Source organism: Pleuronectes platessa, chromosome 2 (genome assembly GCF_947347685.1).
Source record: "Pleuronectes platessa chromosome 2, fPlePla1.1, whole genome shotgun sequence".
Lineage (NCBI taxonomy): Eukaryota > Metazoa > Chordata > Actinopteri > Pleuronectiformes > Pleuronectidae > Pleuronectes > Pleuronectes platessa.
In genome coordinates, this window is record NC_070627.1 from 8,931,155 (window position 1) to 8,950,243 (window position 19,089).

The 19,089-nt window shown below is 41.9% G+C and overlaps 1 protein-coding gene across 1 annotated transcript; it reads right to left on the bottom strand.

Annotated features, from left to right (window-relative positions):
- Window positions 1–1,049: 1,049 nt before the first annotated feature.
- On the bottom strand, window positions 1,050–14,099 carry LOC128454691 (CTTNBP2 N-terminal-like protein). The gene is made up of 7 exons (XM_053438174.1): window positions 13,964–14,099; window positions 10,746–10,850; window positions 4,515–4,742; window positions 3,701–3,808; window positions 3,396–3,584; window positions 3,086–3,256; window positions 1,050–2,971 (listed from the first exon to the last, which is right to left on the bottom strand). The coding sequence occupies exons 1-7, from the start codon at window positions 14,000–14,002 to the stop codon at window positions 2,030–2,032; spliced, it is 1,782 nt and encodes a 593-aa protein (XP_053294149.1). The 5' UTR covers window positions 14,003–14,099; the 3' UTR covers window positions 1,050–2,029.
- Between the last annotated feature and the right edge of the window lie 4,990 nt (window positions 14,100–19,089).

Here is a 19,089-nt window from a genome sequence, read left to right on the forward strand (position 1 = left end):
TTTATATCATTAGTGCACTATTTTAATAATTAAAAAAAAAAAAAAACATGTTTTCCATGTGATCCCCATGAAACTACCATACCTGTAATTTTAAAAACAGGTACTTAACTCATACAATGCTCACATTCACAAACATGACAGTGCAAAGGTTGATGCATTTTAACAGCTGGTGCCAACTGATTGAACCTAAAATTATGCAATACAATCCACTTTATCGTGTTTGAACTCATAAACTAGAGAAACACAAAAGTAGTTCATGGAGCCTAGTTCCTGGTCCACTGGAAGCAATTTATTCAATACTGACATCTAGAGGACACACTGTGGCTGTACACATTTAAATCCACTTAGTATATATATATTCACGATTAATTAGTGGAAACAAATTTCTTATTAAAATGCATTTATATTTCAATCTGCAATAGTTTGACTTTATTTTTCTCAGCCCATAAAATGTATTGGTCATTGAAAGAAAATCTGATGATTTAACACAATTTCGGTTTTTTATCAGGCGGTATCAGCATTTATTTATTTATGCTTGCTATCTAAACTTGGTCAATATATCTATATGTGAGTTTGTATATATATAGTACAAAATAAGATTATGCTATTTATATGTATTGCACAAATTCTTCTCTAAAAATGATTTTCCCCATTAGATCCTTCATTCCTCCATCACTGTCTAATAAGATAAGATAAGATGCATTTATTCATCCCAAACACATGCACAGTCATGCAAAGGCACACTCATGCAGGTAGGGAAATTTAATCTCTGCTTTTGACCCATCTGGTGCAGTACACACAGAGCAGTGAGCAGCCATGTACAGCGCTCGGGGAGCAGATGTTGGGGGAGTAAGGTGCCTTGCTCAGGGGCACTAGACAGGCTAGGGAGACTCTTGGATTTTTGGACAGATCAATCCAGGTTCGTCTTTTGTTGTCTCTCCGTGGAGTCGAACCAGAGACGAACCAGAGACGAACCAGAGACCTTCTCTGCCCATAGCCCATAGTCCAAGTTTCTGCCATATTAAGTAGTAATTACATGAATGATGACAAACTTTGGGACTAATTTATTAAATCTGTCATTCTGATAATAAACATTGTAGTGTCATGGTAAAAATCAGAGCCACAATGGACTATATGGTATTTGCAGTGTTTTTCTTTATAAATGACAAAGGCAAGACATCAGCATCTTAAACATATTGTACAACAGCAACATAAAATATCTGCAGACATTGAAGTGAAAATTGAAAAGTGAATAATTGTTAAAAAAGCTCGGCTATTTTCGATCTCATGTGTTATGGTTTAATTGTTCAAAGTAGCAACATTATATCATTATATCATCAATCAGCCACCCTGCTCTCTGAATATTACCAATAAAAGACCCATCACTAACTAATGGTGACTGCATGTAATCTACATGATCTTTATCATTATTAACAACATTAACATAGTACATGATGTACAACACTGATCAGAATATCTGCTGTATAAAACTATTATACATGATAAACTAAGGAACAATAATAAAATAAACTATACACTTTTATAAAAATTACTGTACAATGAAACAAGACTATATAGCATACATTGGTCCAAGGAGTATTTATGATGATTATTTGTTGTAATTAAAATCCACATATATACTTACACAAAGTAATGAGGGAAAGAAATAACACATTGTTAGTTAATAAGTTGTTTTCTTTGGAAGTAACACACCATTAAAAAAGACTGTAGCAGGAAGCTGTAACCACCAGCATATGGTGTTGGCACATTTGAAAACTAAAACTGTCAGCTGTAGCTGCACATTAGCATCAGCTCCTTAACCAATACCTTAACGAGTGCCTTAACTCATATGATAAAAAATTCTAATAAATACAAATAACGTAACAGTGTTTGAGGGGACCTTTATTCAAATAAACACAGGATATAAATCCTGTCTCATGCAAAACAATGTCTCAATCTCAATTATGAGATGTGGATCAAACTGTGATGTCACGAGCAGAGCAGCAGCTGACAAATTCATTGTGATCACTTAATTGGATGAAACCACAATGTCCAGTTCTTTGACTCCCTCCTGACCGGAGGTGAGGCCACAGCTGCCTGAGAGGGGGCTGTCGGAAAAATGGCTGGAAGACCTGGGAACCGTCGCCGGGGACGGAGGGGCCTGTGCCAGGCCGGGCTTCTTAGGGGGGATGGGTGGAGGATTGCCCCTGTCCGCCCTGGGGATGATGGGGGATCTGATCCCCTGGGGAAGAGCCCCCGCTGCCCTTCCAATGACGGGAGACAAGGGCGCTGCCAGGCTGCGGTAGTCTGTACCAAAGGGCGAGTTGTTTGGTGCCGCGAGCTTCGGTGCGGCATTCTGCTGGACAGTGGTAAAGCGAGACAGGACCTGGGTGACTGTGCTGCGGGCCATCTGCTTAACTGGGCTGACCTCCGGGGAGGAGGTGCTGGTCACAGTGGGGAGTTCCTTTGGCGAGAGAGGAGGAGCCGGCGGCACGGCCTGGGACTGAGGTTCTGGGTCAATCGTACCCTGGAACTTGTGACGAGCAGCATGGAAGCGCTGGTTGATCCCGGCCTGGTAGGGAGACTGGTAGCTACCAGGACTGGGGCTGCCTGCTGGATGTTTGGCAAGAACAGGTGAGGCGCAGGGGGAGGAAGGAGGCAGAGCGGAGGGGGAGACTGACGTCTGGTTCTGATGAACTGGAGGGATTTCGTTCCCGTTCTCTTGGCACATCGTCTCTGAGAGAACGTTGTTTGGGCCGTGGTGCCCGTTGGTCTCCGCTGGACAATGATGACCGTTGACCTTTGGTTGCACGGGCTGGTTTCTGTCTTCCTCAATGTCCTCGACCTCGATAGTGTCTACTGTGGTTTTTCCTGGAGGAACTTTGGTGGCCCACTCCTTCTCCTCTTCCTCCACTTGGGCTGCGTCTGTCACCATGTTCACCTCCTCCAGGTTCCTCTTCAGCTCCTCTACCTGATCACAAAATGAGGAGAGAGATCGTTTTCAAACAGAAATGTATCAGATGTAGTGATAGTGCCCCCCCCCCCTGCTGTCAGCAGAGTGACAAACATATCAAAGTGTTCACACCTGCTGTTGTAGCTTTTGACAGTGAGCCTCCTCTTTCTTTAAGCGTGAACGGAGTTGCTCTCTCTCCGTGTCAAACTCAGCCAGCTGCTCCTCGACTCGCGCTTCCATCCGAAGCGTTCGCCTCCTCTCATCCTCCAGCTCTTTTTCCAAGGCGTGACATGCCTCCTTTTCCTGAATGAGAAAACTTTAACTCAACAAAGAGAGGCAAATCTGACAAAGCCAAAAATTTGAAGCATTAAGCACTACAGAGGGAAAATGTTCTAAGAGTAAGAAAGTTAAATAAACTGTCAAACTTTCAGAATGTTAATACCTTGTCGAGTTTACGGCTCAGCTCAGTCTGCCGGTGACCCTCCTCCAGAGCTCTGGAACTCGCCCACTTGCACTCTTTGGCCAAAGCGCAGGAGAGCTGTTTGTGCTGTGCTCGTTCTTCTTCGAGCTGGTCAGCAATTCGCCGCTGTTCTTTTTCCAACCGCCGGACCTGACTACGCTCAAACTCCAGCTGAAAGGACGGAGACAAGATGCACCATAGACAAACTTGTCAAACACTGCAAAGCTCAAATCAACTCCTATCAGACTTATACAGCACCCCCCATGTTTATTTTAATTAGAGGGCACCTGCTGTTGTAAGCGCTCCCTCTCCTTCTCCAGGATGTAGGTGACATCATCTCCCTCGGCTGTGTCCTCAGCGTGCCTCCTCTTTTCCTCCTCCAGATCTGCAATGACCTGAAATAAACACAGTGGGGGGCCAGAGAGTCAAAAATGACATTATCTCCATTAAGTTTGGTCTGTTTTGGGGCCAAGAACAGCTCATTGGATCTTTGTCTTTGTTCAATGCTAAAAGATGCATTATGTTCAAACGTGATGTAAATTTTAAATTCAATAGCAAAAGCCCTAAATTAATCTATTGATTTGTTTTTTACCACATTTTAAAACACCACGCTGACCTTCTACTTTTATCCTGGCCAGTATGACACATTTTTGTGTGATGCGTTAAGATCCACTATGAGATCAGGAGACAATGACTTGTGTGTTTCCTCACCATCAAAAATTAAAGGAATGTTCTCACACTCGCCTCATGCTCACATGAAACCACAGAAAAACTCCAAATGCGACATCAAAATGCAAGCTTTCTTTATTTTCTTGTTCATGTTTGTTACCGGACATAATACTGTTAACTTTGTTACTGCTTTTCCTGGAAGACATACATCAGTGTTTCATATAGAATATCTTTTTAGAAATAATGTCCATACAGCTGTTGTAACATTACACTTATCTGGCTACCTCCTCCTCCACATATGTTTTTGTTTAACAGTTTCTTCTACTCAGGCCAACTTCTGTTTTGCACGATTACCATTTTTTTTTTTTAATCAGCACAAGGAACCAGCTCATTTCTGCCTCATCTAAAGAAGAAGCTCTCATCCAGACTCACCAATCTGTGCCTGCTCTCCGCTGCAGCCAGCTGGGCCAACATCTTCTCTTGCATCCTCCTGCAGTGGCTCACCACCAGTTTGAGAACCACCAGCGGGTTGGAGGCAGGGGGAGAACAGTCCTTGCTCTGACCCCCTACGGCCTGGCTGTCTCGCTGCAGGGCCAGGAAGGGGTCGCTGAGGTTGTACCTGCCGTAGCGCTCCTGGATGAACAGCTCTTTACGCTGGGCCTGAGGAGATGAGGAGAGGAGTGAGATGGAACACAGAAATGGGCATAAACTGCCTCAGTTTCTAACCTTTGTTGGATGTGAGTGATCTCTTGGATCACATATCTGAGTCTCAGCATTTATTGAAACTATTGAACATATTGTGACATTAAATATGGTGCAGATATTCACATTCCCCAGAGGATGAATTTTAATACTCTGGAGATCCACTGACTTTTGATCCAGCATGAGGTTCACATTTGTTGTTGCGAGTGAAATGCCTTGATGACCATTGGATGGATCGCCATAACATTAGCGTATTAGCATGGTGACATTATCATTTCGGTCAAATTAGTGCTTTGAAGAATGCAGCAGATCTGTAGACCTGAACTTGTGTTCTCTTGATGTACCCTCTGGCGCAACTTGAAAACTATTGCACAATAAATAATGGTACTCAAAGTTTCTATATATATATATATAAACATATAAAGAAATGATTAAATCTAACCCTTGTTATCTACCTTAAATAACTATGACATTACTTCCTAAATCTAATCTCTGGCAGATATGATTTAACACGCTGCGGTTGTTTCTGTCCAATTTAAAGAGGAAACAGGAAACTGCGGTCAACACAATTATAGAACGGTACATGAGCAGGAGATGAAGAAAAGTGGTAAAATAGGAAATGCATAACCCTAACCCTCGCTAGAGGGATGAGCAACAGATGGTGTTTCTGTCTGTAGCAGGACAGCTGCTTCGGACTGGGCCTCGGCCAAGGCAGACCTGTTCTGTTTAACTCATGACAGAGGAGGGATAATGGCAGCACGGCATTTCAGGTTCAGCACATCGAGAGAGAAGATAGAGAGAAGATAGAAGAGGGGGGCTGAGGCAGAGCTGCCATTGGTCTTATTGAGGTTGAAACAAAAGAGGATCAAAAGATTAGAGAGAACAGTATCCTCTAGGGCAGGTGCAAGGACAGAACTCTTGACGACTGATACTCAGATTATTCTAGAAGTTCAAAGAGTTGTCAGGAGAGTGGGTGAGCCTGCAGAGCAATAATCAGCCATTTCACCAGAACCATGACCATTGATCTATTTCATCTTCCAATACCAATTCTGATCATATTGATTGGATACCAGTTCTTAATTTTTTCCAAAGTTTGATTTATGATTTATATACCTCACTGTAAAGAGCTCATTGAAACAGTTTTGTATGACTGGATATCCGAATCACAATCTGGGTTTATTGCTGAGTAGGTTTACCCATACAAGGAATTTGCTGTGTATTTAGGGGACTGATAGTCTTTTAGTGTGTCCAATTTGGTGCAGCTTGATTGAATTTAAGGGGACTGCTGGGCCTTGGCAGAGGTATGGCTCTACTGAGAGACATTCTAGGTTAATGTGGATCAGTCACAACGTGGCCGATATCCGATGCACTTCATAAGGTACAAATCTGCTCAGTGTATTCCCGGAACACGAGAAATAAAACGTACAAGCATTTACAATTGTTCTCACCTCAGATCTATAGGCCTCTGTAAAACTAATTTAAAACTGTAATTTAAAAAACTTTTTAAAAGGGAGGTGAGAGACGATGGAGGACTTCAGACAGAAAGTCAAACTTCACACAATCCATTAGAGTTTACAGGCTTCTTGATTATCATTGTTCTGCATCTTTAGTGTTGGCTCATCTGGAACAAAGAGAGACTGGCAAGGCTGCAAGGCTTTGCTGCTGTTATTAATTCCAGTCCACTGAAGGCGGATCAGACGGCATGAAGGGGCAAAACAGGAAAACACAAGGTGCCCATGAGATTTAAAAAATGCCTCTAAAATATGGGCGCTACATTTAAAGCAACGCCAACACTCGACACCTCTGCAACAGTTTGGTGTGCAATTCCGATAATCTCGTGAATGTGGCCCTAAATCCTTGTCCTGTGCGAATACCTTGAGCTGCATTGCATGCTGTCCATCAATTTGTAAGGATTATTACATTTTTTAAATTTTTTTTTTTTTGCTAAAAAGGTTGAAATCTAATTTTGAAGTCAAGAGACATGTGTCTACAAAATTGGCCTACAGCTCGTTCCTCTTCCCAACAGTGACACTCTGCTCTGATGTGTCACTTTACATTCACTGTTTAAATAAGCTTAGACCAGAGTTTCCATTCTCCACAAAAGTTGCTCAAGGATATAGATTCTGCCAGACTGTCACTGCTGCAGTGGTGGGCAAAAAAAACTTGATTTCGCAGTCTTGGTTCATGCAGGGGAGAGTCTTCGGAAATGTAGGGAGAAAAAATTACAAAATGTTCTCAATTGTTTTCCTATTAATCCAGTCTGCACTTGTTTCCTTAACTGGATTATTGGCCTTTACATTTTCATTCTTTCACCTAATTAACAGGACCCCGATTCCACAAGTTCACTCATAATGCAGACCCTGCCCCCCCTCCCTCCCCAGCCCCTCAGTCCACAGACACATGTGCTTGTCCACAACACAAAGAGACGCTGTTTGCCTCTGCATCACTCCTCCACTGCTGAAGGAAGTGAATGGAGGGATTACAGGAAACACATTTTTTGGTTACTTAATACTTAACGCCCAAATCTACCAGCGCTATTCATTACATCTTGTTGTACACAAACAATACCCATAAACACTCAGCACAGGGCTGTTTTGTACAGTACCTCTATTATTCATGCTTTTGTCTGTCGACTACAGTTCTTGGCAACCTGCAGGTTTTTGCTTGGGAAGCCATCTTTGTGCCATGACTGCACTGGTTTCAATCCAGCTTATCTTCTGCTGACACATGCCTGGTAACTCTCAGTCATGCAATGTTGGCGCCACAATCTGTATAAAACCGAGGCAGGGTGATGTATGAACTTCTTACCCCAGAGTCCTCTATGTTTCACAGCTGCTCATGCAGATATCAAATAGGCTGAAATTAAAAATGATCTACAAAGGACATCTGAAAAATACTATCTATCCTCATGATCTGTGGGCGAAATGCTGTGAATCCCGGCAGAATACTATCAGTTGATGCATCTACGAGCCAGACACAGAGCTATTTTTGGTTTTCCAGCGCTCAACATTAACAAAGACCACAAGGTAAACCCCTTTTTTTGAATGCTTGTTCTTTTGGAGCCATGTGAACTTAATATTTAATGAAAGGCTCATTTCCATATTTGAGCCCCCTTTGAACTTTAAGTAAAGACACATATTCTTATCCCAAAGCAAAGAGACTACTGGATCCCTGCAGGACTTTCTATGCCAAACACGAGCATTGCCAGAGACTTAACTTCCTTTTAAAAGCCACAGCGTGAGCAGCTGCACAAGTGAGTCACAAGAGGAAAAATGCAGCGGATGGTTAGAATGCCACTGATAGTTTTGCACAATTAATTATAGCGACCCATAGAAAACACACATCATTACCTCACATCCTGTGCCTACACTTCATCCTGCAGAAAATCACTGACTCAAGAAAGTCACACTTTTTAAGCAGACGACACATGACACTTGTCAGATTTATATAATAAGCTGGATCACAAAGAAAGAATTGAACACTTCCTCATGTGAGGAATGGTTGTAGGGTGTTATCACCATGGTGATTTGTGGTTAAGTCAAACACTTCTTGTGTGACACTGGGTGAAGCGATGACACGTCAGCTAGTGAGCAACATGACTGGACTTACTTCTCCAATTACTGTAGGTCCAACAATCCTATAGTTTGTCACGCTAGCAGCTCTGTTCGGCCGTACTTAGACACAGCAGTGCACTTAAAATGCTAACATCAGCGTGCTAACATACTCACAGTGACGGTGCCAACAAGTCAATATATTGCAGATATGATATTCATTGTGGTCATTCTATTAAGTTAGCATGTTAATATGCTAACGTTTGGTCATTGGAAGAAAATCAAGCACAGAAGAGTGATGAGACATTAGTTTTACAGATGTTTGGTCATAAACCCAAGTTTATGACAAATTCAGACTTTGTCATATTTGAAAAGGGATCAAAGTAAGTTATATTTGCCTGAATCAGATTTCATGACCCTTCTTTTTTCAATTGTTGCAGAGAAATTTCTCACAAGACCACAGATGTGAACCACATTTTGGGGCTAAAGGAAACATTAGGGGATTTCAGTAGAATACATCCTCTGGGGACTATAACTATCTCAACAAATGTTTGTGCCAAACTAGCTGTTAGCTGTTGATATACTTAACCTGATGCACGTTTTAACCTGCAGGGGGTGCTAAAAGAAAGGTCAGGAGATCCCTGAAGTCAATAAGCTTCATCCTCCAGGGACAATGAATGCCTCATATGGCAAACCACCCTGTCATTGTTCAGATATGCAGTGCACCCACTGGCCAACGTCCTTGCCATCCATAGAATCTTAGCAGCTAGCATGGTCACATACACAGGAATTACGAAGGGATGTCTTCCTGATAACCGTCTACTTACACATGAAGGCGAGACTGCAAATCCCCCCATCGTTCATTCCTTAAAAGCACTGAGGTATGAGTCCTTCAGAGAGGAGATCAGTTTTCACTCACGCTCTGCGGTTAATTTCCTACAGGTCAGTGGTTATACGCTCATTTAAAGCACCGTCCGGGTAAACACTGCAGCCCTGATTCACTCCCCTACTTGAATGGGTTAACAGTTTGTCCTGGTAGAGCCATGAAAGAGGCACAGCCATGTTCCCCTCAAGCTCCAGTTAAGGCCAATGTTTATTTGTTCACTCCTACTCTCGCTCACATTGAGTCATCAGGCACCCAGCGTGCTGTAATTCTTCTTGCCTTAGATGGCCAGGTCCCGGGAGAGATGTAGGAATGTGGTCTAGACACAACACACGAACATTCATCAGAGGTCTCTTAGACGGCTGATGTCTGGTTTGTCCTTTCAATGGTGCGTTTTATGCCGGGAAAGTGAAGTACATCCCAGGAGCTAAACAGCTGTAAAACTCAAGTATTTATACTGAGAGTAAAGTTTGCAGCTTTGTATGAATGTTTCAGAAAGGTAGGACTAACTTTAATAGAAATGCTACAACTTTACTTTGTTCAGTGCTTCTCTTTAGTTCGTATTTTATGAATGGCTCAACAGAGACAATTTAACTGGAGAAAGAATATAGCTCTGTTCATGAAATGAAACACCTTCTTTGAGGCCATGTGAATCGTCACTTAGAGCTTAAGTATGTGGGCCTGCAGGACACTGCAACACAAAGTATACAGTGAGGGGAAATAGCCTGACAATCCTTTAATTGAAATGGAGCACTAATCCTGCCACATTAAGACAACCTAGGGTTTGAACTAGTGGCTATTTGCTGGTACTGTGTGTGTGTGCGTGAGTGTACACTCTAAATGATTTCCTTTTCTAATTGGGTTTTATTCAGGTTCACTAGGGTGAGTAACAGGACACAGTAACATTGGTTAATCTTAATTGTTTCAACCAATTTTATTTCCACATTTTGATGCCAGTTCTTTCTGTAATTTAGGTCCAATTACAACAATATATAATTACACTATATATTCAAAATACAAATAGTAGCTTTTTAAGCACAAAAAGCTCATATTTGCAGGATATTAAATCTTTTCGATTTGGCCAAACATCTTTTTGACTCTATAAGGTACGGAATGATAAAAATTATTAAACCTAAATCTAGTATTAAAGGATCAGTCCTGAAAGCCTACTCGTGTACTTTACTCCTTATGAAACTGGAAAGGATCCAGCGAGTGATAGTTTGGTTGTACAAGAACATATCTACGACCTGTACACAGGAGACCACTGCCCTACTTTGTGTGACCAACATTAGGAGCTGTCCATGTTAATCACAAGTTTTGTCAGAGTTGTTTGAGTAGTTTCTTCTTACACTTTCTTCTTACTCCCTGTTGTGATAATGTGTCACTAATGAATTTTATTGGAACTGTCATTAACCTTCAACCTGACCACAGCTGCTGTTCTCCATGACCCAGCTAACAGCTTTTCAAACGGCCACTTGTCAAGCCTGCAGAACTTTTCAAGCCGGCGGAATGACAGATTTTCTTTACCTTCAGGGCATCGATCACCAGGTCCCGGGCCTCCAGCTCTCCCTCCAGGATGCTGAAAAGCATCAGCAACTCCGGCTTGCTCAAACTTTCCATATTCAGCTTGGGCTGTGAGGACAGAAGATGAAAGATGGTTGACAAATTGATTTTTAGGTCTTATTTCGCTAAACAGATGCAAAATCGCATGAGTAGCAGTTTCATGTTCAGAAGAGTACTTCACCTGCACTTAATTTATTTTACATCACCAAAAGAGGGAATCACTGAAGAAATAATTGGCACTGGTTCTTGTGTTTTCGCGCAATTATGATTTTTTTTAATGTAATTTCATCTTGAAACAAAGCCATGTTTCCCATTCCTCCCCAAATCAGACCCCCAGAAAAACACTTCTGATCTATCTGATATAACCCACTGATTTATGAGCTTTATATGTGGATAAGCGCTTATTAACATGGGAGGGACTTATTAACACCACCAGGGAGGTTAGGTCTTCACCGTCAGCGAGTTTGTTTATTGATTGACAGGAGGATCACACAATAACTACGGATTTCTTCATTCTTAATGGAAGGATGGGACATGGGACAAGACATATTTAGGTAATTGATATCTATGAGTGTGACTGGTGTGGCTTGATTGAATTTAAGGGGACTCTCTGAAGTATATGCTCTACTTTAGAATTTGTTTTCTCTTCATATGAAAATAACCAAACTATCAACTTTGGATGTAGTTGACAATAACGCAGAATATGAGCCTTTAGTATTACAGAAAATAGTAAAAAGTATTTTGTGAGTGTTGAGGTCTATATTTTACATTTAATTAAAATCAAGGGATCATAATTTTCCAGCACAAATATTTGAGGCCGACTAACTTAACTTTGAAATGTTAAATATAAAATGACTTTGTTTTGTTTTGCCTCAGTATGGTCCGTTCATTGCGTGCCCTGACAGTTGGTCCATGTTGGAAATGTGATGTGGTCTCTTTGTAGTGTCTCTGCACTCTAATCTCACAGCTGTGTTGGTACTGCTGACAAGCCCTGTGGTGCCCACACCTCAAATATCCCACCGCAATCTGGCCAAGTGAACACATGCGGGCCCCCCCCTTGAAATGCGATCAAAGCTGTTGGTGTTTTTACACCAAGCAGCATCCTTTTATTCCAGATGAGACCCATCTTGCGTTTGACGGATGAACACCGGCTGAGTGTTTAATGACAGAAACTTACTCGAGCTTGACTCGCTGGAATATTATTTTTCCTTTTGATATACTTGCGTCTCCCTCTCTGCTGTTTACTAGACTGGGATCCACACCTGAACTAGCGTGCGTCCAACAGGCCGTGCTTTGAGCAGCCTGTGGCAGCCACAACTTTCCACATCATGAAGTCATCAGGACGGGGGTGGGCTGCTCTCTCCAAGCACTGGTTGCATAATGAGAGACAGGAGCCATCGGCCTTTCATATTTGAGCTGCAATATTTCCCAGGCATCTTAAATAACTTTGAGAGTAGAACCTTGCAGATAAACTGTGTTTGCAGTATAAACGGTGTCACCATTGCAGCTCAGTATAGAGAAGTGAGAGGAGGACTGATCCGTGACCCTGGTGATCTGCATCTACAGCCTAATCCCCTCACAAAGAGAGCACACAGCGTTTGAGCTGTGCCTTCACCAGCACTCAGGGTCTGCGGTTTAACCACAGGAGTAAAATGCCAATTAAACTACAACATACACACCTCCCATGGTTTGGGTTTACAGGCTCGCCTGCTAATTTCACAGGCCACCGTAATCACGGCGAGAAGAGTGCACGCAGTGTGATGAGAAATGTCCGAACCCAACAGGAGTCTGTCGTCGCAGCTTGTTTAGATCCTCATCATTTTCATATTATTTCACCTAATCCCCCCCTCGAGTTAGTGCTGGTAATCACGAGGGTATACAAACACGCAGGAGCAGCATGGGAAATACAAATATTCCCACACGTACTAACGACTTCACCACCTCAAACTCCCTGTGTCCGTAATCCTTTTTATCCATGTTTGTTTTAAGCCTGGTGAGCCATGTGCCTCCTCTGCAACACGGTAAACTCATTAAAAACACACAGCACAGCAGCGTCCACTCCAAAAGCATGTGCTTTGAAAGATGCTCCAGGTTTGTAAGTTGCTGCTGCATTTTAAATGATTGGTTAACGTTCAAGTGCTCATGTTGGATCACAGGAAAAAGTTAAGAGAATATCAGATTATGATGATTTATGACCAAATAGGATCATCTTAAGGTTGTTGAACTTCTCCCCTTGTCGCCGAAGCAGACACAAACTTTTTCCAGGGCATGAAACTGTCATCACCAAGCTGGAAGACAACAAGACTCCAAATTGATGTGAAGCTGCTTGATTTTTCAACTTGATTCGATCATAGATCAACTGCTCCTGTTGAATCACAGGTTATCAAGTTAGGGAAAATTTAGATTAGGATTAAATTTAATTAATAACTAAATTATGATCACTTTACATACTTTGGCTCAAGGGTTCTCCCAAGCAAATGACCTCGTCCCTGCATCAGCGACAGACTTTTCCAGTGCAAGAAACTGTCATCGCCCTCTTCCAGCGAGAATAATAAAACGAATATAGTGTCACCGACTGTGAAACCTTCTCTGCACCTCTGAGTTTGAGCCTGAGGTGAGCGGAGGGGAAGTAGATGCTAAGAGCTTTGCTTAACCTCCTCCTCCTCCTCCTCCTCCTCATCAGCAGGATCTGAACAGATGCTGCATGTCTGGATGTTAAATTGGATTTGTTGGACAAACCAATTTCTGTGTGTAAGCCACTTGGCCGCTCGCTCTGCTGCCTGACTAGTGCCTACTGACTCAGAAACAAGCCGCACGACTGTATTAAAGAAAGTTGTTTGAAAACATACAGGAGAAGTGATCCTGCTCAGTAAAAACATAAATAAATCAGGATTATTACGGAGATTAGAGGGTTTAACGGAGTGTGAGTGGAGGAGATGACATGTCTGTGTCTCGTCTTCAAATGACGCATCTTTAGTATTAATGTGTAATTTGCTTGAACAAACCACCTGAACTTGTCTTCAGATGGAAGGAAGATGAGATACAAAAAAAATCGGTTTGGCCTGTTGACGACTTGAGCTCGGCTGCATGTTCTTTTCTCTCCTTGTGTCGGTGAAAGTGAAGAAACTTTGTTGTCTAACTTCGCTCCACCGACGCCCGGAGCGTCTGTGGCCTCCTCTTACCTTCATGTGCTCCTCCGCGCTCCTCAGAAACTCCACCATGAACTTTTCTCTCCTGTCAGAAGATTTTAGTTTCTCTCTGATCTGCGTCCGATTCCGATTCCGACGCAGCGGAACACAGCCCGGGCCACAGCGCCGCTCTGACCGACGGCCGCGTGCAGCCAATGGGCAATGACGAGCTCAGAGCGTCGACCAATGACAGGGGAGTATTGGGGGGAAAGGGGCGGGGGCAGCGTGGTTCCACATCTTGGATTTTGGTTGGATTTCTTTGTTTAGTGTTTGAGGAGATCCAGCCTCTTAAAGAATCTGCCTCAGACACGTAGAGACTCTCTCCAGGCTGTTCTCACTACTTTATATACTTTATATCGAAGGTTTTTAACTGGGCGACATTATAAAGTACAATTTATGATGGGATTGTACAAGTAGAGACGATAGTTAGAAATAAAAACACGATAGGGTAATACAATATCAAACTTTATGATCCACACACCAGAGTAATGCAGTTGTTACAGCAACAGGCAGGTCAGAATGAAGTGGACAAGAGAAAGAAACAGGCAATATAATAATTATATATAAATATTTATATTCCGATTATGTAGATTATATACTCCTTTCACTGTAGTGGTTTATAGAAATGTTTCAAAGTAAAGTGCAGTAGCACAGGAAGAATACCGGAGTAAGTAAAAAACTGTTTGTACATAAACACAAATGTGTAAAAAGCTTTTTTGGCTAGATGGATCAACCTGAGAGCGATGGAGGAAAGTGCAGATTTACCATAAGTAGCATTAGTAACACTGCCTAACGGACTGATAAGGATGAACAATGTGGTTAAAGGACATGTTTTGCTTCTAATATGAAGTGAATTCAAAATAAAAAGTCACATGATCTGAATATAAAGGAACCTTGAAGCTATACTTGAAGACAGTACTCGAGTAAAGGTACTAGGATAGTCTCTGCCACTCTCAGTGCAACACAGATGAACATGTATTCTGGCTCCAGCAACATAAACATACCGCACCAATCTAAATATCTACCAATAAATAGTATTCAAAACTATAATATAAAATCTGTGTGGGGCATTACACAGGATAAACATATTAGTCTGAAATAAAAAGACATATTAAATGTTTTAAATGTCACCACACAAACCATCTGCTTACCATTTATACGAATTATTCCAGCAATATTAATAATTCCAGGAAAAACATCCCTTGCATTGATTCCTGGATTTGTGGGATTACAGTATTATTGACTGCCATCTGGTGGCACTGTCACTGGAAGAGTCCGCAGAGCTACAATAAGACTCAGGGCTTACCAGAGGAAGTGGTCGAAATGTCAGAATGTTTCTGAGATCAGCTGGGAAATGGAAATGTTTACCAGAATCTAGACGAGCTAATATAACATCCGGCTTCAAAACAGCTTTCAGATGAGGAACAGTTAGAACTTTTAAATGAACAAACCTTGTATTTATCTAGGGTTTCCAAGACAGACTTTCTGAAACTCTTGTGTCTTATTAGCAGAGAAAGTTGCCTGTGCAGGTGAAACTCAATAGGGAGGATACAGCTGCTGTTGTAGTTGTTGCTGTTGTTGTTGTGGTCGGCTGTGAGGCATTCAGCTCCAGATGCAAAATCTGATGTATTCACTTTGCTGTAACCCTGAAAATTCAAGGCCGCCTCAAATGCAAGCTGGAGCTCTTGCTGTAATACGTCATATCTGCCAGTAGAGCGCAATGCTCACACAACTCAAGTGAACGTGAACAGTGGTCTAATACATGGATGGAGAACAGAAGGGACTGTGATGGACAATACAGAACTTTAGCTATTTCTGGAAGCATCTCATGTTGGAAATTAAGGTCATTCCACTCAAGCACCAATGATCAGCCTCCTCAGGGATGACGATCAGTTAAATAACACTGTCATTCTGCTGCTGGAAGATTTTGGTGTGATAGTTTGACTTGAATTTACAAAACAAACCTCCCTGTGTCAGCGCTAAACACACAACACACAACACACAACACACACACTAACACACGCGCGCACAATTTAATAATCGTTTCCCTTTTATCTCTCACCGTGCTATCTGGAGGGGAATACAGTGATAGGCCGCTGGTGTGGGGAGCCTCTGAAGCCCTAATAGAGAGTCTCTATTTCAGGCTCTTCAATTAAGAAGCCGCTCTGCTCAGGCTGCTGACTGCACAGCTGCTGCGGAGAATCCGTGTCCTGGTTCCTTGTCTCCCGTTTTCCAAACTATTTACTCTGTTGAGTTTTGTTTTAATCCTAAAAAATGAGCAATGGAGGTGAGTGATTTAAAATGTTACAGCCCAGATTGATTTGCTCATCTTTGGCCTGTCAATCAAGAAAGTTTGTAAAACTACTGATTGGAGGTACTACAGAAGAGTGTCTCCCCCCTACTACTCCAGATCGAGGGGAATACTTTGAATCATGTTATAAAATCTGATGTACTGTTGATTATATTATCCAATAAGTGTATAAAACAATAATTTAATACCACCAGATATTTTTTCTCTCTTATGATTACCTGCAGTTGTTACTTATGTAAAGGGTTTATGTTTTTTATCTAGTGTGTTTGTTTGTCAGCAGGACTTCTCAAGAGGTTTTTCATGACATTTTGTGGAAGGTTGGGGCATGACCCAAAAATAACCCATTAAGTTAGATTATTTGTTTTCATTGTCTTCAACACTGCGAGATTTAACATTGTTTTTCAACATTATCCTTGATTTCACAGAGAATAATTTATGGATCTCCATAAAAGCAATCAGGCATATCAAGGGGAATGATATTTATGAGTGTGTGCACTTTGGTGCAGATACAAATAAAAATCTGTATCTAGTCCATTAAAAGGTGGTTTAATAAGGGCACTGTTTGGCCTTGGTGGAGGTATGCACCCTAGTGAGTGCTAGTTATTTACTTAGTGGGGGTCTAACAGTTCAAACGATCTAGATCAACACAAGGATTCAGTGATTGATGAGGCGGCATCATCAATGCAAAGTTAAAACATTGATCCATATCGTTATTTTTAAGATGCGTCTCAGAAAACACCAAAAGACATACTCGCTCTGTTACAAGCCAATTATGTGTTTTTTATCAATATGTGAAACAATTTATTTGTTATAGTCAGTTCTACAAATCTGCTGACTGGGGAGATGTTTTGTCACATCAAAAACACAGTTTTTCAAAAGAAGTCCTGAATCCAAGTCTCAACAGAACTTTAGAATTTAGCTCAGCACAAGAGGGGATATCATGAAAAGGTACCTTTTTTTTTAAATAACTGCTTGAAAGTGAATAAAGGATATTTTGGTAAAAGTATATGATTTGCTCAGATGGGGTCTGTTCAGCTGTATGGAAACTGTCCCAGATCCCATCAGAAGAACGTGTTTCAAAAAGTCCCTACAAACTATAACCCTCGATATATCATGGGCTCCAATCTAACATGAATGAATATACTGCAAACTGCACTCTCTCTCACTTCTGTAGCATCATTCCCTGCTTAAGTGAAAAGTTCATTCAGGCTGTCTATTTCATCTCCATTTCACACCTGTCGCACCATCATAGCTGCCAAACATAATGCGGAGATGACACACCGCCGTGGCACAGCCATGATCAGAGGACGGATGGAGAGAGGGGGCAGTAAATATAGTATCAGAGTCTTGGCAGGAGCGGGCGACAACCTAGGACCTAATCTGAGGCAGTTATCAGCATCTGTTGCCTGGCACCTAGTACTATGGGGGGGTTTAGTTATTCATCTATCGCTTCATATCCGTCTTTTTTTTTTTTTTTTTTCATTGGATTCCCGATTCTGAGGATGCATTTCAAGAGTGTGGGAGGATGTAGCCTCTCAATACCCCCCAATGCGTCAGTCTGTCAGCACGTGTGCATTATATTTTCTGTCTTCGCTCGACTCACCTGATTGCATGCTGAGCTGTGACAGAGGTTAAGGCTTTGGGAAATTGTTGTAGTTTTTTTGCCAATGGCCATGTTAAATGTAAATGGCCTGACCTTGAAGCGGTCCTGATTAATCATTTACATATCTCCAGAGTGCTGATGTGCCTCTGAGCAGTCGACTGTGTCACTGTTACCGGTGTATTTGTTTTCCAAACATGTGGCAGCAGATGGATGTACAATCTAATATCTGTCGACTGCTTTGTGATGCATCCATTCACTGAACGTGCCAGTCGATTACAAGGCTCTGATGGAGAGCATTGATTGAACTCTCTAAAGTCTGCGAAGCTAAACACGCCTCCTCCCTGTTATCTTCAGTTGTTCAAGTGAATGTTGACTTCTGTCATTAAAAGATGAACATGATCTCCGGAAGGATTAACTGAAAAGGACAGAACCAATCTAATTCATGACTGAGACAACAAGAAGTCTGAGCTCAGACAAACTACAGCCCACTTGGGTATAAACTGACAAACATGGGGAGTGTCACAAATCACCGGCTTACAGGAGAACGGAGAGAAGTGGTGGGTCGGCCTGTTTAGATGTGAATTATTGGACATCTGAACCAACTTTTTGACAAAAATCTCCCCGCCTCAACTACACAAACCAGCCCCATCAATCTAGACGTCCACTGCCGTCTTGGTTTTGAGGCATGAGAGTTATAAAGAGTATGCTGATCAGTCTGGAGCTTGGGAAGCTTTATGACTGTCTTCAATGTCTCAGTGGAGAACGCTTCAGCTCATTTTCCTGAAGGTGAGCTGTTTTTGTAAACCATGCTGCAGAGGAGATATATGTCGGCTGTGTTTGACGGATTCGAATCACCGTAGGGCCCAACAAAGTTTTATTTAATGTGTCATTACAAAGAGAAATGATTGCCATCCTGAACTCAAGCACTCTTCAACCTAAGTTTGAAACCTTGAAATGTGACATTGCAAGGGATTTTACTTTCCCTCAGCTCCACCAATATTTTACCTTAAATCTCTGATACTCAAAGAAACAAGCATTAAAAGGAGAATACCTTCCCATCTGCAGAGATAGCATCAATGTCACACTAGCATAAAATCAATTCAATGTTGTCATTCATCATTTAGGGTTAGAGTTAGGGTTAGCGCTTAAGGGGTCCGCTATGGTCTGCAAGACATAAAAGTTGTCATCCACCCATTTCCTCTAGCG

What these genes read in the sequence shown, in the direction of transcription:
- LOC128454691 (XM_053438174.1), bottom strand. Translation starts at nt 14,002, where the DNA reads ATGGTGGAGTTTCTGAGGAGCGCGGAGGAGCACATGAAG. An exon ending in GGGAGCGCTTACAACAGCAG is followed by an intron (nt 3,585 to 3,700) that starts GTGCCCTCTAAT and finishes CCGTCCTTTCAG; the next exon opens with CTGGAGTTTGAGCGTAGTCA. An exon ending in GTCAAAAGCTACAACAGCAG is followed by an intron (nt 2,972 to 3,085) that starts GTGTGAACACTT and finishes TTTTGTGATCAG; the next exon opens with GTAGAGGAGCTGAAGAGGAA.